General features: G+C 44.6%; 1 protein-coding gene across 1 annotated transcript in view; it reads right to left on the bottom strand.

The window, feature by feature from the left end:
* Nucleotides 1–17,979, bottom strand: part of POU6F1 (POU class 6 homeobox 1) — a 37,253-nt gene that overhangs the window by 7,257 nt on the left and 12,017 nt on the right. Inside the window, exons 2-6 of the mRNA XM_035103141.3 lie at nt 10,927–11,026; nt 10,606–10,810; nt 7,412–7,533; nt 3,876–4,101; nt 1,294–1,532 (exon numbers count right to left, since the gene is read on the bottom strand). Coding sequence (XP_034959032.1) covers nt 1,294–1,532; nt 3,876–4,101; nt 7,412–7,533; nt 10,606–10,810; nt 10,927–10,980 — 846 coding nt within the window. The 5' untranslated portion in view covers nt 10,981–11,026. The remainder of the gene's footprint in view (nt 1–1,293; nt 1,533–3,875; nt 4,102–7,411; nt 7,534–10,605; nt 10,811–10,926; nt 11,027–17,979) is intronic.

Raw genomic sequence — 17,979 nt, 5'->3', positions numbered from 1 at the left:
TTTCTGCCCCCATTGTTCTGCCCGGACACTAAGGCCCAGCGCTGAGGACCTTCTGGCGGTTCCCTCACTGCGAGAAGCAAAGTTACAGGGAACCAGGCAGAGGGCCTTCTCGGTAGTGGCACCCGCCCTGTGGAACGTCCTCCCACCAGATGTCAAAGAGAAAAACATCTACAGTGGAACCTCGGTTTAAGAACACCTCAGTTTATGAATTTTCGGTTTATGAACGCCGCGGATCCATCTGGAACGGATTAATTCACTTTCCATTACTTTCAATGGGAAAGTTCACTTCAGTTTATGAACGCTTCAGTTTATGAACAGACTTCTGGAACCAATTACACCTATGCTTCGGGTTAAGTACGCTTCAGGTTGAGTACTCCGCGGACCCGTCTGGAACGGATTAATCCACTTTCCATTACTTTCAATGGGAAAGTTCGCTTCAGTTTATGAACAGACTTCCGGAACCAATTACACCCATGCTTTGGGTTAAGTACGCTTCAGAGTACTCCGCGGACCCGTCTGGAACGGATTAATCCACTTTCCATTACTTTCAATGGGAAAGTTCGCTTCAGTTTATGAACAGACTTCCGGAACCAATTACACCCATGCTTCGGGTTAAGTACGCTTCAGGTTGAGTACTCCGCGGACCCGTCTGGAACGGATTAATCCACTTTCCATTACTTTCAATGGGAAAGTTTGCTTCAGTTTATGAACACTTCAGTTTATGAACAGATTTCCGGAACCAATTGTGTTCATAAACCGAGGTACCACTGTACCAAACTTTTAGAAGACATCTGAAGGCAACCCTGTTTAGGGAAGCTTTTAATGCTTAACAGACGATTGTATTTTAATATTTTGTTGGAAGTTGCCCAGAGTGGCTGGGGAAATAAATAAATTATTATTTATTATTATTATTATCATTAGTAGTAGTAGTAGTAGTAGTATACCGCCCTATACCCATAGATCTCAGGGTGGTTCGCAACATAAAATCATAAATCATAAAGAACCACTGGATCCATCTGGTTCCACCCCATGGTATTTGTTCAGTATGTAACGGAACCCCCCCAAAAAAGTTGCTGCTCACGTTTATAACGGAAGCATGTAACGAAAGAACTTCTTCTCTGTAAACATCAGAAGAAAGGTAGCCTTAGCGCCAAACTACACCTGACCTCTCCCCGCTCCTTGCAGACCTCAGAGGAGATCAGAAGCATCCGTGTGCCCGTTGACAACTTGTCCCTCCTGCCCCCACCCCCAATCTTCTGAGCTAGCTCTTCAGCGATGCTTCCAGCTCCTTACTATTCCAGGGTTAAAGGCAAATCCTGCTGGCTGAACTGTTATCTGGGTTGGCGTTTCCAAGGGCTTGGCGACAGGCGGCGTGGATGCTGCGGCAGGCTGCGGCAAAATGGCTGGCTGAGCCTGAGGCTGGAACAGAGTCTGTGTTTGGGCTGTTGGCCGCGGCTGGACTGTTTGCTGCGCCTGGAGAGGCTGGGCTGGCTGCAAAGGGGCTTGTATTGCCGTGTTCAGCACCGCGGCAGCTGTGGGAACAAGACAAGAACACTGAATATTGCTTTGCCATTCTTTTTCCTGCCCTGTAAATCAAAACGGCCACATTGCTAGTTGCTTCAATCCATGAAGTTACACCTCTACATCTAAGGCCGCGATCCTATGCACACTTACCTGGGAGTAAGTCCCAATGTACACAGTGAGGCTTACTTTTGAGTACACACGTATAGGATTGTACTGTAAAGCAGGGAAGCAAGCTGTAAAGCTAAAGGAAAGAGCAGGTGTTTTATATCCAGACTGTTGCTGCTGCAGCTGCACAGGATTGAGATAAAAGATGAGGTAGCATCTTTTATTATGGGACCCAGGTGGCTCTGTGGGTTAAACCACTGAGCCTAGGGCTTGCTGATCAGAAGGTCAGCAGTTCGAATCCCTGTGGCGGGGTGAGCTCCCGTTGCTTGGTCCCAGCTCCTGCCAACCTAGCAGTTCGAAAGCACATCAAAATGCAAGTAGATAAATAGGAACCGCTACAGCGGGAAGGTAAACGGCGTTTTCGTGTGCTGCTCTGGTTTGCCAGAAGTGGCTTTGTCATGCTGGCCACATGACCTGGAAACTATACGCCGGCTCCCTCGGCCAATAATGCGAGATGAGCGCGCAACCCCAGATTCGGTCACGACTGGACCTAATGGTCAGGGGTCCCTTTACCATCTTTTATTATATCCAAATTAAGAATATGAAAGTTTGTGTGTTACACAGAAATATGTATCACTGCATCTTCCTTGCTCTCCCCTACTGCAAGATAAAGCCAGGGCTTTCTGGAAGCTCCATAGTTGCTGTAGCAGCTGTCACAATCGATAGCTTCTACAGTCACAAGGAGGCTTCAGATCACAAGCTCCTGTGTGAATGGGCCTGCAGAAGTAATACTGTCTTGACCATATTTTCTTCATTAAGCGTCCCTGCCTTAGTACCACCTTCTCATTAATTGTTATTCTCCTACATACAACTTGGGACCAGGGTATCTAAGAGACCACCTTGCCCATTTATCTGTGCAGGCAACTGCACTCATCAGATGGGGCACTGCTGAGAGCACCATGTGCCCAGAGGTACACCTAGCCTGTACTAGAAACCAGGCTTTTAGTGTTGCAGCTTCAGCTCTCTGGAATCAATTACCAGCCGAAATGAGACAGGGACCCAGCATCATGATGTTTAGGTGCTCACTGGAGAGGTTTTTGTTTAAGAAGGCTTTCGGAAGAAATTGTGTTATTGTTCTTACAATTTTCTAAAACAGTTTTATTGTTTTTAAGAACCCGTGTTTGTGTGTTTTATCCAGTTTTTGTCTTGTACGCCAATCTGATGGCTTTTCTAAAATAATAATTTTTATTAGTTTTCAATTACAAGAATCCAAAATAAGCCTCATTATATCCATATCAAATCACAACACCAAAGCCAATATCAAATATCAATTAATCAACTTTCCAATTGTATAATTTTGATGGCCCTCCGCGTGCTAGAATTACGGGTTTGATAATTTCTTTTAATTCTGCCCATTTTGATGGCTTTAAGGCTATGAAGCAGCCTATAGATTGGTTAGATAAATAGATAAAACCACTGACTGGAACAACAGCCTCTCTTAAATGACATCAGGGGAGAAAGACAAGCATGGAATCAGCGGCTGTGAAACTGACTAGACACACTGCACTGTAATCTACTGAACATGCTCAGGGGCTGCTACTGAGTTTGCTGTGTACCTGGCTTTGATGGAGGCCCTCAGCTTCCAGGGGATCCCTCATTCATTTCAGAAGAGGTAACAAATATGAAAATGTTATCTAGTTTGCTCAACTAAAACTAGCAGATGAACTCATTGACAGGGATGCTCCAGAGTGTGGATCAGAGCAATGGTTACTAATATACAGTAAAAAAAAGCACTATCCCATAGACTACAACTCCCATCAGCCCCTGCCAGTATATAGGCTAATGGGAAAGGATAATAGGAGCTGTATCAAACGACATCTGGAAAGGCATGACTTTGTCTTGCCCCTGCTGCAAAACACACTTCACCCCCTTCCTTCTCAGATAATGAAGATGGAAATATTGCCAATGGCTCTTTTTAAACTACCCCCCTTCCACATTGTGTTCTTTTAAATTAACCCCCTGCTCCTCCACCTTCTGTTTACTATTATTTATTTATTTATTTATTTATACCCCGCCCATCTGGCTGGGTTTCCCCGGCCACTCTGGGCGGCTCTTAAAGCGATACTGCGTTCCTTAAAGAACACAAAGCCTTTCTGGGCCTCCCCAGAGCAAGGGGGCTTCCGGTTCTGCACAAGCATTGAACGGTCACTGTCACAAGGAGAGACCCTCTAAGAAGCTGTTGTTACCTTGCAAATTGGCTATAGGTGATTTGAAAATTCCCCCAGTAGTAGAGGCAGCCGTCAGTCCTGGGAGGGCAGCCACCGTTGCTGCAGGAAATGTCCACACAGCCAGCCCCTGCTGACTTGCCACTTGACCTGCAATACTGATGGGGATAAGAAGAGGTTGAGTAACTGCCCCTGCTGGAACCATAACGCCTGTCACAACTGTTGCTAAGTTTTCCTGAGTCAAGACCTGCAAAAGTAAACAAGATTTAAAAAAGAAAAGGGAAAAAAGAAATCAACGCCACTGCAGACAGCATCAGCGCAGCAGCCACGTTAGCAAGCCCACAGGAGGCCCAGCCCAGCCAGGAGATGCCTGCCTGAGTTGTGCTGTGTGCGGCTTTGTGCCCCGTGCCAGCAGTTGGGCAGATCCAGCTCTGCGGCACTCAAATGGGGGCTGGTTGCAAAGTTACAGTAAGTAGCAAATCACAGTAAAGCATAGCCATTTTAAGGGTGCATTGGCGCCAATTATTTCTCCTAGGATATGTCCTGGGGAAAGTTGGCGCGGTTGTACCACATCCTTGGCCGAGTCACTGAATCCTGCTCCTCCTGCAGGTGTGACTGAGGGTGAAACAGTTCTTCCTTAAGAGAACACTCCACAAGGAAAATATTCACTGCAAGCAATATTGGATTTGCTCCCCATGAAGCTCTGTAGCAGATCTTGGGATCTACTATCTACAGATCTACTTAGCTGCAGATAAGACGGAGGCGCTGTTAGTGAGTGGTTCCCTAGACCGGCTGGCTGGAAAGTTGCCTGCTCTTGATAAGGTTACACCTTTTTTTGGAGGGGGGGTTACTTCTGGAGCCATGCCTGTTGCCTGAGGCTCAGGTGGCCTCAGTGGCATGGAGCGCAGTCTATCAACTTTGGCTGGTGGCCCGTCTGTGCACTTATTTGGACAGGGGTAGCCTAACTACTGCCGTCTATGCTCTGGTAAACCTCTAGGTTAGATTCCTGCAGTATGTTTTATGTGGATCTGCCTTTGAAGACAGTTTGGAAACTTCGGCAGGTGCAGAATTCAGCGGCCAGGTTGCTTGCAGGGGCAAAATAGTTTAAGCATATAATGCAAATCCTGGTCTAACTGCACTGGCTGCCAGTTAGTTTCCAGGCCCAATTCAGTATGCTGGTTTTGACCTATAAAGCCTTGAATGGCTCAGGATCACAATACCTCTCTCTGCATACAAACCGCCCCAGGCCCTGCGATTATAAAGCCCTTCTTTGTGTGCATCCTCCGCGAGAGGTCCGGAGGGCAGAAACACAAGAACGGGCCTTTTCTGTGGTGGCTCCCTGATTGTGGAATTCTCTCTCTAGGGAGGATTGCCTAGCACCTTTGCTATATATCTTTGGATTCCAGGCAGAGACATTCCTCTTCTCCTAGGCCTTCGGCGAATTAAACAATCTACGGCCTTTTAAACGGGGTGGGTGAGTGGCGGTGGTGGTTTACTCTTTGTTACTATGGTATGTATTTTTGTGATTTTATATTGTAAACAGCCCTGTGATCCTCGGGTGAATGGCAGTATAGGAATTTAATAAAGAAATAAATAAATCTAATTGCTTTAAGTACTCCAGCTTGCTGCTTTACAGCAAGCTAAAAAGCTTGCTTGACAAGCAAAAATAAATAAAACCTGCTTCTTTTTGCAGTTGCAAACAGCACTGCAGAGGGTTCAGAAGAGAAGAGGAACAAGGAAGGAGAGCTCCTCTGCACTCAAAGAACGGGAAGGTGTAAGCACACCTTAATACAGCCTCCTGCCTTGAAAAGCATCTTAATCTCAGGTACCTCTGCCTCAGTGTTTTGCCTCTCTGTGGACATCGCAGCATCCACAAAATGTGCAACGGCTGGGAACACTTGCTCTAAGTGGCAAATGCCCAGAGGAGGGAAGAAGATGATTGAGCATTGAGTCTCACATGCTAACATCAGCACTAAAGGCCTTTCCACACAATCAAATGAAGCACAATTCAATTGCATTTTATGAAGTAGGTGATACCTCCCAAAGTCCCAATGCAAATAAGTATGATATCTCATTCCAATATAGTAGATGGAAGGACTGTCTTGCTGCGTGTGTGTGCGTGATGGAGGACAAAAACACAGGAAAAGATTAAAAAATGCAGAAGACCAGTTTTATCCTTTTATAAATGGCCCACGGTATTTTGAGTTTTTAAATTCTTTTTCAATGATATTTTCCTTTTCCTTCAGGAGGCCATAAGCGGGGGAAAGGAAATCATCAGGAAAAGAATGTTTAAAACTTTAAATGCATATGACTATTGAGAATAAAACTAGTATTATAGTATTTTATTTTTTAAAACAAATAAATTCTGGTTTGCTACAAACTCTCGTTTGCAAACTGTGAGGTGCATAAGGACCCAAGACCCATAGGGACCTGTTTGAAATCTAATAACAACAATATAGATATTTAAAACCAACAATTTAAATTTCAAAAAATGGCCCAGGGAAAAAGAGGCTTGTAGGCTTGAGGGCATGTTTTGCATTGAACAATGAAGGAGTGGGCAACTACCATGAGGAATGAGATTTTTCTAAAAATAAATAGACGTTTACAAAATGATGTGTGCCAGAGTGGTGGTGCTGGTGCTGGAGGGAATTGCGTCACTAATAACAGCACAGACTGCCTAACAGCTGACTCTTCCCCCACCCCCACCCCCCGTAATATTGCAGATTAAATGCTGGGAAAATGTGATATGCCCACAACAAAAAATGCAACCTTGAAGGAGGACTGTGTGCATCAAATTCGGTAACAAATGCTCATTTATTCAGCAAAAAAAGCTGATTGTGTGGAAAGGCCCTCAGCATCTCCTTTCGTTTTCTCAGGCTTGGAGATGGTTAGGCCCTTTGATTATGATGGGGAGCTGGGGGCGAGAACAATTTATTCACAAAAATTGTTGCTCCATATAAGCTTGCAGTGAACAAAATGCCTATGTGCTTTGGAAGCCAAGTTTTCCACGACAAGGAGGAGATTCCCCTTAACAGTTATAAGCTTTTTACTGTGTAAGGAGACTCTGACCAGACGCATGGCCCGGAATATTCAATGCTGCTTTATATCCCGGCATATTTGCATCGCATATGCCCCACAGCGCTTCGCACAAGCTAAGAAACAGATCCCTGCCAGTCAACACTGGAAGAGTGCATTTGATTTCTACAAAGTCTGGCCAGATGGAACACTTTGAAAACAGGAACCCATTTGAGAGCATCAAAGCCCCACAGAACAGAATGTGGCATTCTTGATCCCAGAACTCCCATAGTGTGCTCTATGCACACTAAATGCCAACTTCACAGTTTTGGAATTCTGCTCTAGAACCCTCCAAGCCTCTCAAAAATAAGGGACTTCTGGCAACTCTGCTTCTACATAAGTAGGATGTGTCCACACCTGGCTCTTCCAAGGCACAGATGGAAACTCTACTGCAGAAATTGAAATGCACCATTTCCTCTGTTCAGTGGCCAATAGGCTTCCTCCTCCCGCATGCCCGACAAAAGAGCTGTAAGGTAAGTTACCTGCGGTGCAGCTTGCAGTGTGACGGGCGTTAGAGTTTGTGTTTGCTGGCTTGTGACTTGGCTGAAGGGGACGATTCCTGGGACAGGTGCAGGGGTTATTTCAGGTAATGCCTTTACTTCACCTGGAGAAAAGAGGATACAGTTCATTTTGTTTACCCGTTCAGGTTTTACCCATGGAATGCTGGACCAAGTGGAGATGGAGGTAGCACTCATTTTTTTGCTTTTTGTTTAAATAATATTAATTTAAAATTTCCAATCAAACCAAATTATATATTCCAAATTATACAAATTATCCAATAATCAAACAAATCCCAATGTTGTGCCTAATTATAAATTATTGTTATTATTATTATTATTATTATTGTGTGTGTGTGTTTTTCATTTATGGAAAATATCTTTATTATTTTAAAAGACATAAATACAAACATTACAAGATTCGCAGACACACACACTAAAAGAAGTACATAAAAAATCCGAAGAAAGCATGAAAAAATATAATAACAAAAAACAAAAAACCAAAGAAAATCAAAGAAAAAAGCAGAAAAAATAAAGATTTAAAAAGAAAGTTGTTCTTCCAATTATTCTGACTGTAATTTCTATTATTCCTAATTTATCGCACATTCATAGATAAATTAACTGTTTACCATTTTTTCATTTATTATAAATCAAGCTCAGCCTAAGCCTGCTATTAGAGATTTTGATATTCCATTTCTCATTCTTATTTTTTAGCTGACTTCCCATGCTTCGAGATCGGAGGGAATCCTAATCATCTCATAGTTCTACTGCATTTCAAAATATTACAATAATTGCCTTAATACATTCTGATGTTAATCCTTCATTATTTTCAACAGCCTCTGTGTTCATCCTGCAAGTGAGTTTAAGTCCAAATAAAATGTTTCTGTGTGGATGTCTTTACTCTTCTTCTTTATAGTACAAATCTGTAGTCCAAGATTCCCCTCTGTAAATTCACACCCTCTCTTCAAACTGGTGTTTCTGCCAAATCAGTCCAGGAGCCTTCCACTACAGGTAGCTGCCATATCGACACACAGTCCAGATAAAATCAAATCATGGCGTCTGCCCAATGTTGTTCCTTAACCAGCTGCTATTCAAACATTAGCTTTTCCCGGGGAGGGAAATTATATTGCTATGGGTGTGTGTGTGTGTGTAACCTCTAATATTTTACTTTTCGATATTTGTACTTCCAGTTTACTTGGTAACCCCCCTCCCCAGGAGATGGGAGGTAGCACTCGTGAGCATGGCACAAAACCACCCTTTAGAGCAGTGTTTCTCAACCAGTGTGCCTCCAGATGTTTTGGGACTACAACTCCCATCATCCCTAGCTAGCAAGACCAGTAGTCAGGAATGATGGGAGTTGTAGTCCCAAAACATCCGGAGGCACACTGGTTGAGAAACACTGCTTTAGAGAAGGAAGAGCCATTCAGGGAAGGAACTTGGAAATAGGATAATGGCAGGCAGAGAAAGGGGGACAAAGCCCACGTGCCTCCAATTCCAACCGTCCTTTAAAGTGCATGTGGCCAAAATGTAAACGTGGGCATCACCAAAGTGTAAAAATGGGAGTTGTTATTTTTTTTTAAAGGACCTAATCTGGAGGTGGGAGAACTATAGCATGGGACCTGCAGGTCTCGTCAGTTAAATGAAAAAACAACACTTTTTTTTTAAATAGACAAATTTGGGAGGGGGAGGGCTTGAGCCGAAGCCACAAAAACCTTTTGGTATCAATGGGGCAGTCAACTTAAAAAGTAAAGCATAAGTTGATTTAAAATGTTTGGAGGACCATAGATATTTTTGGGCATCGTAGTAGGGGATCCTATTTAAAATGTTCTGTACTACTACTTCTTTTTTAATTCGGGGGCACCTGCTTTACACACAAAGGACAAATGGTTACAGAATTTGCAAAGAGACTCATTTTTCTTAATGATAGTTATCTGAGTCAAACTTGTGTTAACCGTACGATGATTGTGAAGGACCATGCTAACACTGCCAACATACCAGGTGAGGGCCCCATTTAACCAGGAAGCCCAGTTGCAGGGAACAGCGTGTAGATAGGTCCACCCATTTAAATCAGGCCCCAACATAGGAACAGCAGGCACCTTAGGCCTCTTAGGTGAATAATCTGGGTAGAATTGTTCTAGCAAGAAACTCAGGAGGAAAGAAATTACCTTCCACTTTTGCCTAGATAACCTGCAGGGGTCCATTGCTGTTCTCCAGCCTAGAGAAAGCACTTGGTCCTCCATGTCTTCCAGACTATCCCTATTACCCTTCTGCATTTGCCCACTTCTCTGTTCCTGGCTTTGCCATCTTGCCTAGCCCACAGACTTTGCAACGGCTTGCTTCTACCCATCTCTGCTGCCTGAACCCTCCACGCCGAAGTTCCCACAGCATGGTGGGCCAAGGCCTAGAGATGGACCAACTGGCAACAGGCAGTGTGCAAGCTCATTGGCAAGGGATTTTGACTGGAGAAACTACACATCCTTTGGGCCTAACCTCTAGAAGCTGGGAGTTAATAGCTGGGTTTCCACTCCTCTCAAGTGCTCCTTCCTGGCAGAATGTCCCTCATGTTTTCACGTGCTCCGTGTTTCCCTACCAGTTAGGGAAGCACTGCTTATTATGATTACTTACATTTGATTGTCATTTTACATTAAAAAGTCTCCAAGTGACTTAACATGATAGAATACAAACTGGTAGGATGAAAAAGCAGATCATTTAAAACAGAGTACAATACAAAATTCCTTAAATGCTCATCCAGCAACATAATAAGGACAAGTCCTACCCCACCTCGCTAAAAGATGAAGTAGATACTAACTTAAGCACCAAAGGCCTTGACAAATTAAAAAAAAATGTGTTATTCTGCCTCATAAAAACTAGCAGTGATGGTGCCAGATGTGTTTCCCTGGGGAAAGCATTCCACAGATGGGGAGCCACCACCAAGAAGACCGATTCTCTTGGGCCCTCGATTGAGGCACACAAAGAAGGGCCTCTGATTAATAGGGTCCTTAACTTTTTAGCAAGTTGGCTTTTTCCTAATTCAGAATATACCACAAAAAGAAGACTAAGAGGCCTGTAGGTTGCCCCTTGTTGACCCATTTAACCTACAATTTATTTTATGGCACGGCCTCTTGGGCAACAGGGCAGACGGAAAGAATGAATGAATGAATGAACAAAGTGCTTCTTACCACCTGACTCTCCCGATGCCTTTGCTGGGTTTTGCTCTATCCCTTCGCTTCCCATTTCACTGGGCTCCGGAAGGCAGCTCACCGGAGCCTCTTCTCTGGTTGCTGCTGCAGTTTTCAGAGTTTTTCCTTTGTTCTCCACAGGTATTGGAGTATCCACCCCCACCTCCAGCACCCGAATGGTCTCATGACCCGACATCACAATCACCTGAAAAGAGACAACAAAGGATAACCTTGTCTAAGGCTCCACTGGGCCAGCAGGCAGCTCCTCTCCCCTGCCACTCCAGCACCCCTGTGACAAAGGGGTCCGCGAGAGGCACATACCTGCTCATTAACTGTCAACGAGGCTTCATGTGGGGGCACGGTGTTGGTGTCCATGACTGAACGCTGGAAAAGATGCTGGCAGCCTTCGGCGGGTCACATACTGCAAAAGGAAGGCACAAAGGTCATGGGAGCGTTCATTGGTCCAAGCCTGGGAGACACACAGCAAGCCGCCTTTTAATAACTCAGGCCATTGATTCACCTGATGGGCAACATCTCTCCAGGGTCAGAGGCCTCTCCCAGCCCTACTGGGATTAAACTTGGGACCTTGTGAATGCCAAACAGATGAGCTACAGCCCTTTGCACAGTAGTACCTAGTTTAGCCTATAGTGCCATAACTAGGCTATAGTTAAGGCACTATAGAAGCCTTTCTTAATCCACCCAAATCTCGCTTTCACCAATGCTTCCTTTGACTATACCCAACCCTGCTATTTCTAGTTGAGTCCCTGGAAGGCAGCTCAAGGGGTTTTTGCTCCCGTGGGGTTGCGGGCATCTTTGCAGGAACTGGGAGCAAAAAACCCACTAACATGTTCCCAAGCTGTGTTTGTCGAACAGATTATGTTTCGCCACGAAAGGGAAGGTGATCCCGTGACATCGGCTCATTACCCCGTAGGGGCCAAAGCAGGCAAAACTGATCATGTGAACTGACCTACAAAAAAATAAAATAAATCATCAGGGTTGTCAGACCTTTAGAGAAGGCCTCAACATCTGGGGGTCCAGAAAGTCACAATTCTTTCTATCATCCACATTTCGTCTTAAATTTCCTATTTTGGATTTTTCCTTGTCAGGCTCAATTACAGTGGTACCTTGGTTTGCAACCGTTTTGGATTACAACCGTTTTGGATTACAACCACGTCAAACCCAAAAGTGTGCCCCCCTTTTTATTACAACCCATTATTATTATTTTGGATTACAAACCTATTTGGGGGGGCCATGGGCAAAAGTGGCCTTCGGTTACAACCTGTTTTGGTTTACAACCGAACCTCCAGAATGGATTATGGTTGTAAACCAAGGTACCACTGTACTGGATTTGTGTGTGTGTGTGTGTGTGGTAGTGGGGGTGGTAGTCTCACTTGTTGACAGGACAAAACAGTGTTCCACTCCTACACGTTTTCCATTACTTCGTTGGGTCACGTATTGTCCCTTCCACCGCCTTACGGAAAGGTAATTGCCTTTATAAGAGTCTTATGCATTTTTTATAAGGAGTGTCTCTGTGACGCTCTTGGCTTTCCTGGGTGACATTCAAATCTACTTGATGCATGCAGGAGGGAGCTCTTTATTTATGCAGACACACGCAGGAGCCCACAAATTACAACCACTGAACTGGCCAGAAATTGTGTGCACCTGGAAAAAAATGGCTGAAAAACCTAAAGACCCTTCTGCCATGGCCATCCCCAAGGAGAGGGCAACGAGTGGGAGGAGAGAGGTCGTGGATCAGAGCTCTCTCGCTCGGAGCCAGGTCTTTCCGTTCAGATTCTCCTTCTGGAAGACTCACAGGCCCTCTCGTTCTTGGCTCCAGGGTAGGAGGCAGGCCAATGCAATGCCATGGAGGCCCCCTTCAATGCCAGACGGAGGGAGGGAGACTCAGCAGTCGGGAAGAGGAAAGTCAGGTGTTGCCTCTGAACCACCTTAAGAGGCAGAAGCAGATCTAACCCCCAGGAAGGAATGCCTCCCAGCTTCTGGCCACGAAAGGCAGTCTTGCAAGTAGCTGGACTTTCTCCACCTCTGCTTAAATGTGTGGTAGGCAGAACCAATTGTTGGAGCAACTTCGTGCTCCTGTACAGTCACAGACTGCAACTCCTGATCCTGGAATCATGAACTGCCTTTAGCAGACCATGAAGCTTAAGTTGGTTTGCCTTAGCACTGGTAACCAGGGCCATCTTGATTAATTTCTGCTCTTCTCCCATTGCTGAGTTTATACTGTCAGAATAAAAAATAGCTTCTTAACTCCCAAGGAAACACACCTCTTGCTGTTGTTCTTGAGTGGGAGTCACAACAATTATGTTATTATTCTTTATTTAGCAAAATTTATATACTGCTTGGTTGCAGTATATACTGGTTTTACCTGGTTTTACTTAGAGGGGCTCCCATGAGCAGAGCTAGCAATCACTAAGGTCTGAGTTTTTCCTGTCTTCCAAGCTGGAATGGGTTTGAGAGCCTTTTCTCCAAGTTTTTCCAAAGTCATTTGTTATCGTTCTCCACATGGCTACTCTGTTCTCTGCTCACATTGTCCACTCCTTCTCTGGCATCTCAAGGTCAGATCGCCTTCGTCAACTAGGGTGCTCTCAGTATGATCCTTGGGATACAATTTCCTGTTATGCACATAGCTAAAATTCTTTCTTCCTAAACCTCATTCTCACACAGAGCAAATGAGGAGATAAATGAAACATTATCTGGGCTGTTACATCTGGGCACAAACAACATAATAATGCATCTTAAATGAGATGCCAGGGACAATGTTCCTCTAATCTAGTTGTTTCCCAGGCATGCTTGCTTTTCTATGTACAAGGAAATTATGGAGATGCACCCAGCCATGCAAGCAACGCAGCTGCAGTTGGAAGTGGTCTAATGCAGAAACCCATCTCCCACCTCATCTGCTAATTGCAGGAACCACAATCCAAACATGCAACTTAACATACATCTATAAAACTTCAGTGCCCCTCAAGGTTCAGCCTTGTGTGTTTGCATAAAGTGTTACGAACTTAATTCATTCTGGAGGTCCGTTCTTAACCTGAAGCACCACTTTAGCAAATGGGGCCTCCTGCTGCCGCACAATTTCTGTTCTCATCCTGAAGCAAAGTTCTTAACCCGAGGTACTATTTCTGGGTTAGCGGAGTCTGCAACCTGAAGCGTTTGTAACCTGAAGCATCTGTAACCCGAGGTACCACTGTATATCCAACCAAGTTGTAATGGGAAAATGTGCTTTAATTGCATTTCCTGAAAGACTTCACTGCTCTCCCATAATCACTATACTTTATAATAGGGCAGGGAGCCTGCAGGCTCTGCAGAAATTGTGGACTCAACTCCCATCAGCCCCAGCCAGCATGCCCAATGGCCTGGGATTATGGGAAATGTAGTCTAGCAACACAGGTTCCTCCTTCCTGCCTTGGTTTTTTTTACTCAATGTTTATTTAAATAGGTTTTTTTTAAAAAAAACAACAACCACAAACTAAGTACCCATACACACCACCCTTCCCACCCTATTAAAGCAAACAATAAAGTAAAATAATGGTAGTATAGCAAGTTACAAAAGTGGCAATAGGAAAGCTCAGTCTGTGATCTCTCAAGTCCCACCTCTGCTTTACGAAACAAAGATTCAATCATAGCTCAGGACAAAACAGCCTTATTTTGTTTTAATTAATTAGAGAATTGTTTGCATTACTCTTCCATTATGTATTTATGCCTGCATGTGCATGTTATTGCAAAGCACACAGTGTAGTGTAGCCGTTACAGACTAGGACTTGGGAGACAAGGGTTCAAATCCCCAATCAGCCGTGAAGCTCGCTGGGTGCCCTAGGGCCAGTCACTGCCTCTCAGCCTAACCTACCTCACAGGGTTGTTGTGGGGGATCAGACTGGGAGGATAACCAGTCCACAAAGAGAACATGGTGTCAAAAGAGTGCTAGACTCCAAGACAGCCTGCAATCTCCTAAAACAGCCTTTTCCAACCTTGTGCCCTCCAGATGTTTGGACCTATAACTCTCCATCCCTGGCCACTGGCCATGCTGGCTGGGGATGAAGGGACTTGTCTAGAACAGTGTTTCCCAACCTTGGGTCTCCAGCTGTTTTTGGACTACAACTCCCATCATCCCTAGCTAGCAAGACCAGTGGCCAGGGACGATGGGAATTGTAGTCTGAAAACAGCTGGAGACCAAAGGTTGAGAAACACTGGTCTAGAACATCTGCAGAGCACCAGGTTTCAGAAAGCTGTACTGTATTTTAAAAGAAACTCACTGAGGAGGTAGGTCTTGAGACAGTCTTCAAGGCCTTCACCACGACATAAGGCTCATTTTTGTGCTATAAGGTGGTTGGAGCAAGTTGTGCCTGGGAGCTGTCCAAGTCCTGCAGGCCTTGTCTGACTGCCAGGTCTTCCTTTTCTCTGCTGCTTGCTGCCTCTGCCAACTCTAGCACAGACCTCTGTACTTACTAACCACTAACTGCTCTATGCCTTCAAATGGCCAAGATAGAACACTGGGAACTGTAGTTTGGTGCTGATAATTTGAGAAGCAATCTGTAGCCCTGCACAGAACTACAGCTCCCAGGTTTCCCTTGGTAGATGGAATGGCTAAGGACTTAAATCAGGCATCCCCAAACTGTGGCCCTCCAGATGTTTTGGCCTACAACTCCCATGATCCCTAGCTAAGAGGACCAGTGGTCAGGGATGTTGGGAATTGTAGTCCAAAACATCTGGAGGGCCGAAGTTTGGGGATGCCTGACTTAAATGGTCTAATGATGTATATATGCCTGGGGGAGGGTGTGGGGATATAAAAAGATACACCTGTTCCCCCTTGGGGAGGTTTCTCTCTACAATGAAGCTGCGGTAACAAAGCCCTTCAGAGAGCTACTTTTAGAACCTCACGAAAGCGATTGTGGGAGCCTGAAGATAGCCACAGTATGACAGCGTTCATGCTAAGATATTTATAATCTTGTAAAAAAGACTCAGATCTTTTCAGGCCCTCCCCGTGGGACAGAGTCAAGTGGAGAGCTATTTTTCGACGCTGTGCAAAGACCAATTAGCAAGAGAGGCTATTAAAATAGGCATTTCATAATGTCAAGCTCTGTGCATGTTCTCGCGAGTGGGGGCAGGATCTCACTTAGCATACATTCCGCTGGCTTGTAGTAGCATTTTTGTTTTGCTTCTTCACACATTTTCACAATTAATGGGACAAATAATTTTGCCCAGATGGCAATGCAAAGTGCACACCGAAAGAGAAACAGCCATTTCGCAGCAGATGGTGACAAAGAAATGAAATGCGCAAAATGGGGGGGGGGGAGGGAAGAGGATGATTTGCAACACCCCGAGCCCCACAGTGAATATAATTACCATGTTTAATTACTAATGCCGATGACTCAGAAATATAACTGTCCCAGATACTATTCCAGGGGGAATCTTATCCTGAACACGCCACAGGTAAGAAGCACAGAGCCTGCAGAGATGCCCTCACTTACCATCAGAAAACTGTCAGGATTTAACCAACGCCCCAGATCTCTCGTTTAAATCCCAAGAGAACTGGCCAACTTCTGTAAGCAGACTGTAGGCCTGCGTCTGTTGCTGAGCAGGGATGTTTCTTAAAACAGGAGGCAGATGAAAGTGGTTTAAGAAAATCATAGCTCGCTATCATTCTCTCTCTCTCTCTCTCTCTCTCTCTCTCTCTCACACACACACACACACACACACACACTCCTTTTGTTCATGGAAGCAATGCAAAAACCCACAACGCCTGTCTAGCAGAGTTGACAGTGGGATGACTACACATGAAACAAACAGCAGTTCTCTCTTTCAGGCCACTTCGAACACACTCTCCAGCTGATGGGTCACAGTACTGCAAATCATGTACCTAGCTACGAGTTGGGGGCGGGGGTAGAAGAATGGATGATAAAAGTTGGAAGTGCAAATAAGCTTGTGCTTCTGAAGTTCTGCTTGCCAGTTTGCATTTCTTAGTGCAGAAAGTATTGATCTCATGTGTAACGATCTTTCCTGTTCTTTCCTATTCTGATTAATTCTAGAAGCTACTAGAAGCATCTCCTCTCTGTGAGAGAAGCAGAGGCAGCAGTGTTAATGATTGTTTGGGTTATACCTTCTGGGAAGCTGCTTTGTAGCACAAAGTACAGTCACGATGTGTTAAGGCAGGAAGTAACAGCAGCATGCAGAATTAAATAACTAAACCAAGATGCATGACTTGCAAGGACTCTGGGTGACACGTCATAAAATAAAGAAACACAAACCAATCAGCATCAAAAGTATTTTTATTTTTATTAGCTTTGCAACATATTTCTCTACAGCTTATGTAAGTTTTATCCGTGGAAGCCACAGACCACACCCTAGCATGTGTCAAGGAAAAGTTTCTTACAGTTCTTTTTTATTTTAGACTTTACAGAGAGGCTACAGAACTCAGCCTCTTGGATAATGGCGTCGCCCCGAGTGAATCTCCATTCCCCTTCTCACCCACTTCCTCATTCATCATCACCTCTTCTACGGGTGCTGCTACGGTATGTGCCTTCTGCCTTTGAGCTCTTTGCTCTCCTGCTTTTAAGGCTTGCTGGATTCTGGGAGATGGAGGGTTTGGAATGCTTTCTACCAGTAGTTCTCTTATCTCTATTCCGCAGTCATGCTGACTATAAATATACCGTAGGCCGAAAGGAGCCTGGGTCATACTTTTCTCTTTCTCTCTCTTCCTTCTCGTGTGGTATTTCTTAGTGCTAAGAATAATAAGAAGTCTTATTATGAGTTAAGTTTATAAATGCTGCAACTGGATTTTGTATGGACTGAGCCAATCCTGACTGTATTGGATTTGATAACCATTAGGCTACATTTGCCTTCAGCACAAGTAAAGCTCTATGAAGTGCTATTGCCTCTGGTCTGTTTTTGGGAACTCTGCAACGTGTTTAAGGTTTTCCTCCACACGTATGACAACGAAATACACTGATGTGTGAAGATAAGAACTCTAGGTGCAGGGAAAACGTCGCCTGCTCCCCATAAAGGAGTGAAAAAGTTTTCTCTTCGCACAATACATAGGAATTCACGGCAAGGCTGTCCTTTGCCCCTCCTTTCTTGTCTTTTCTGCGTAACACCTGGAGCCATTCTTAGTCGATAGCATGTAGAAGCAGAGTCCCCCCACAGCAACTGATTATTGGGGTTCAAGCATGCAAGAAATCTTGAACTCATTGGTATCAGGTGGGGTTCAACCCATGCGCCACTACCCTGCTCTGGCCAATACAAGATCACTAGCCAGGAATGAGTGGAATGTCATGAAATTCTACTCGATATTGATCCAGAGCAGATTCCAACGTATAGCTAGCAGAGTAAAAACTTAAACACGTTACAGGATTCCCCCCC

The sequence above is a fragment of the Zootoca vivipara genome, chromosome 2 (assembly GCF_965207765.1).
Source record: "Zootoca vivipara chromosome 2, rZooViv2.hap1.1, whole genome shotgun sequence".
NCBI lineage: Eukaryota > Metazoa > Chordata > Lepidosauria > Squamata > Lacertidae > Zootoca > Zootoca vivipara.
This window is presented reverse-complemented; position numbering and strand designations above follow the sequence as displayed.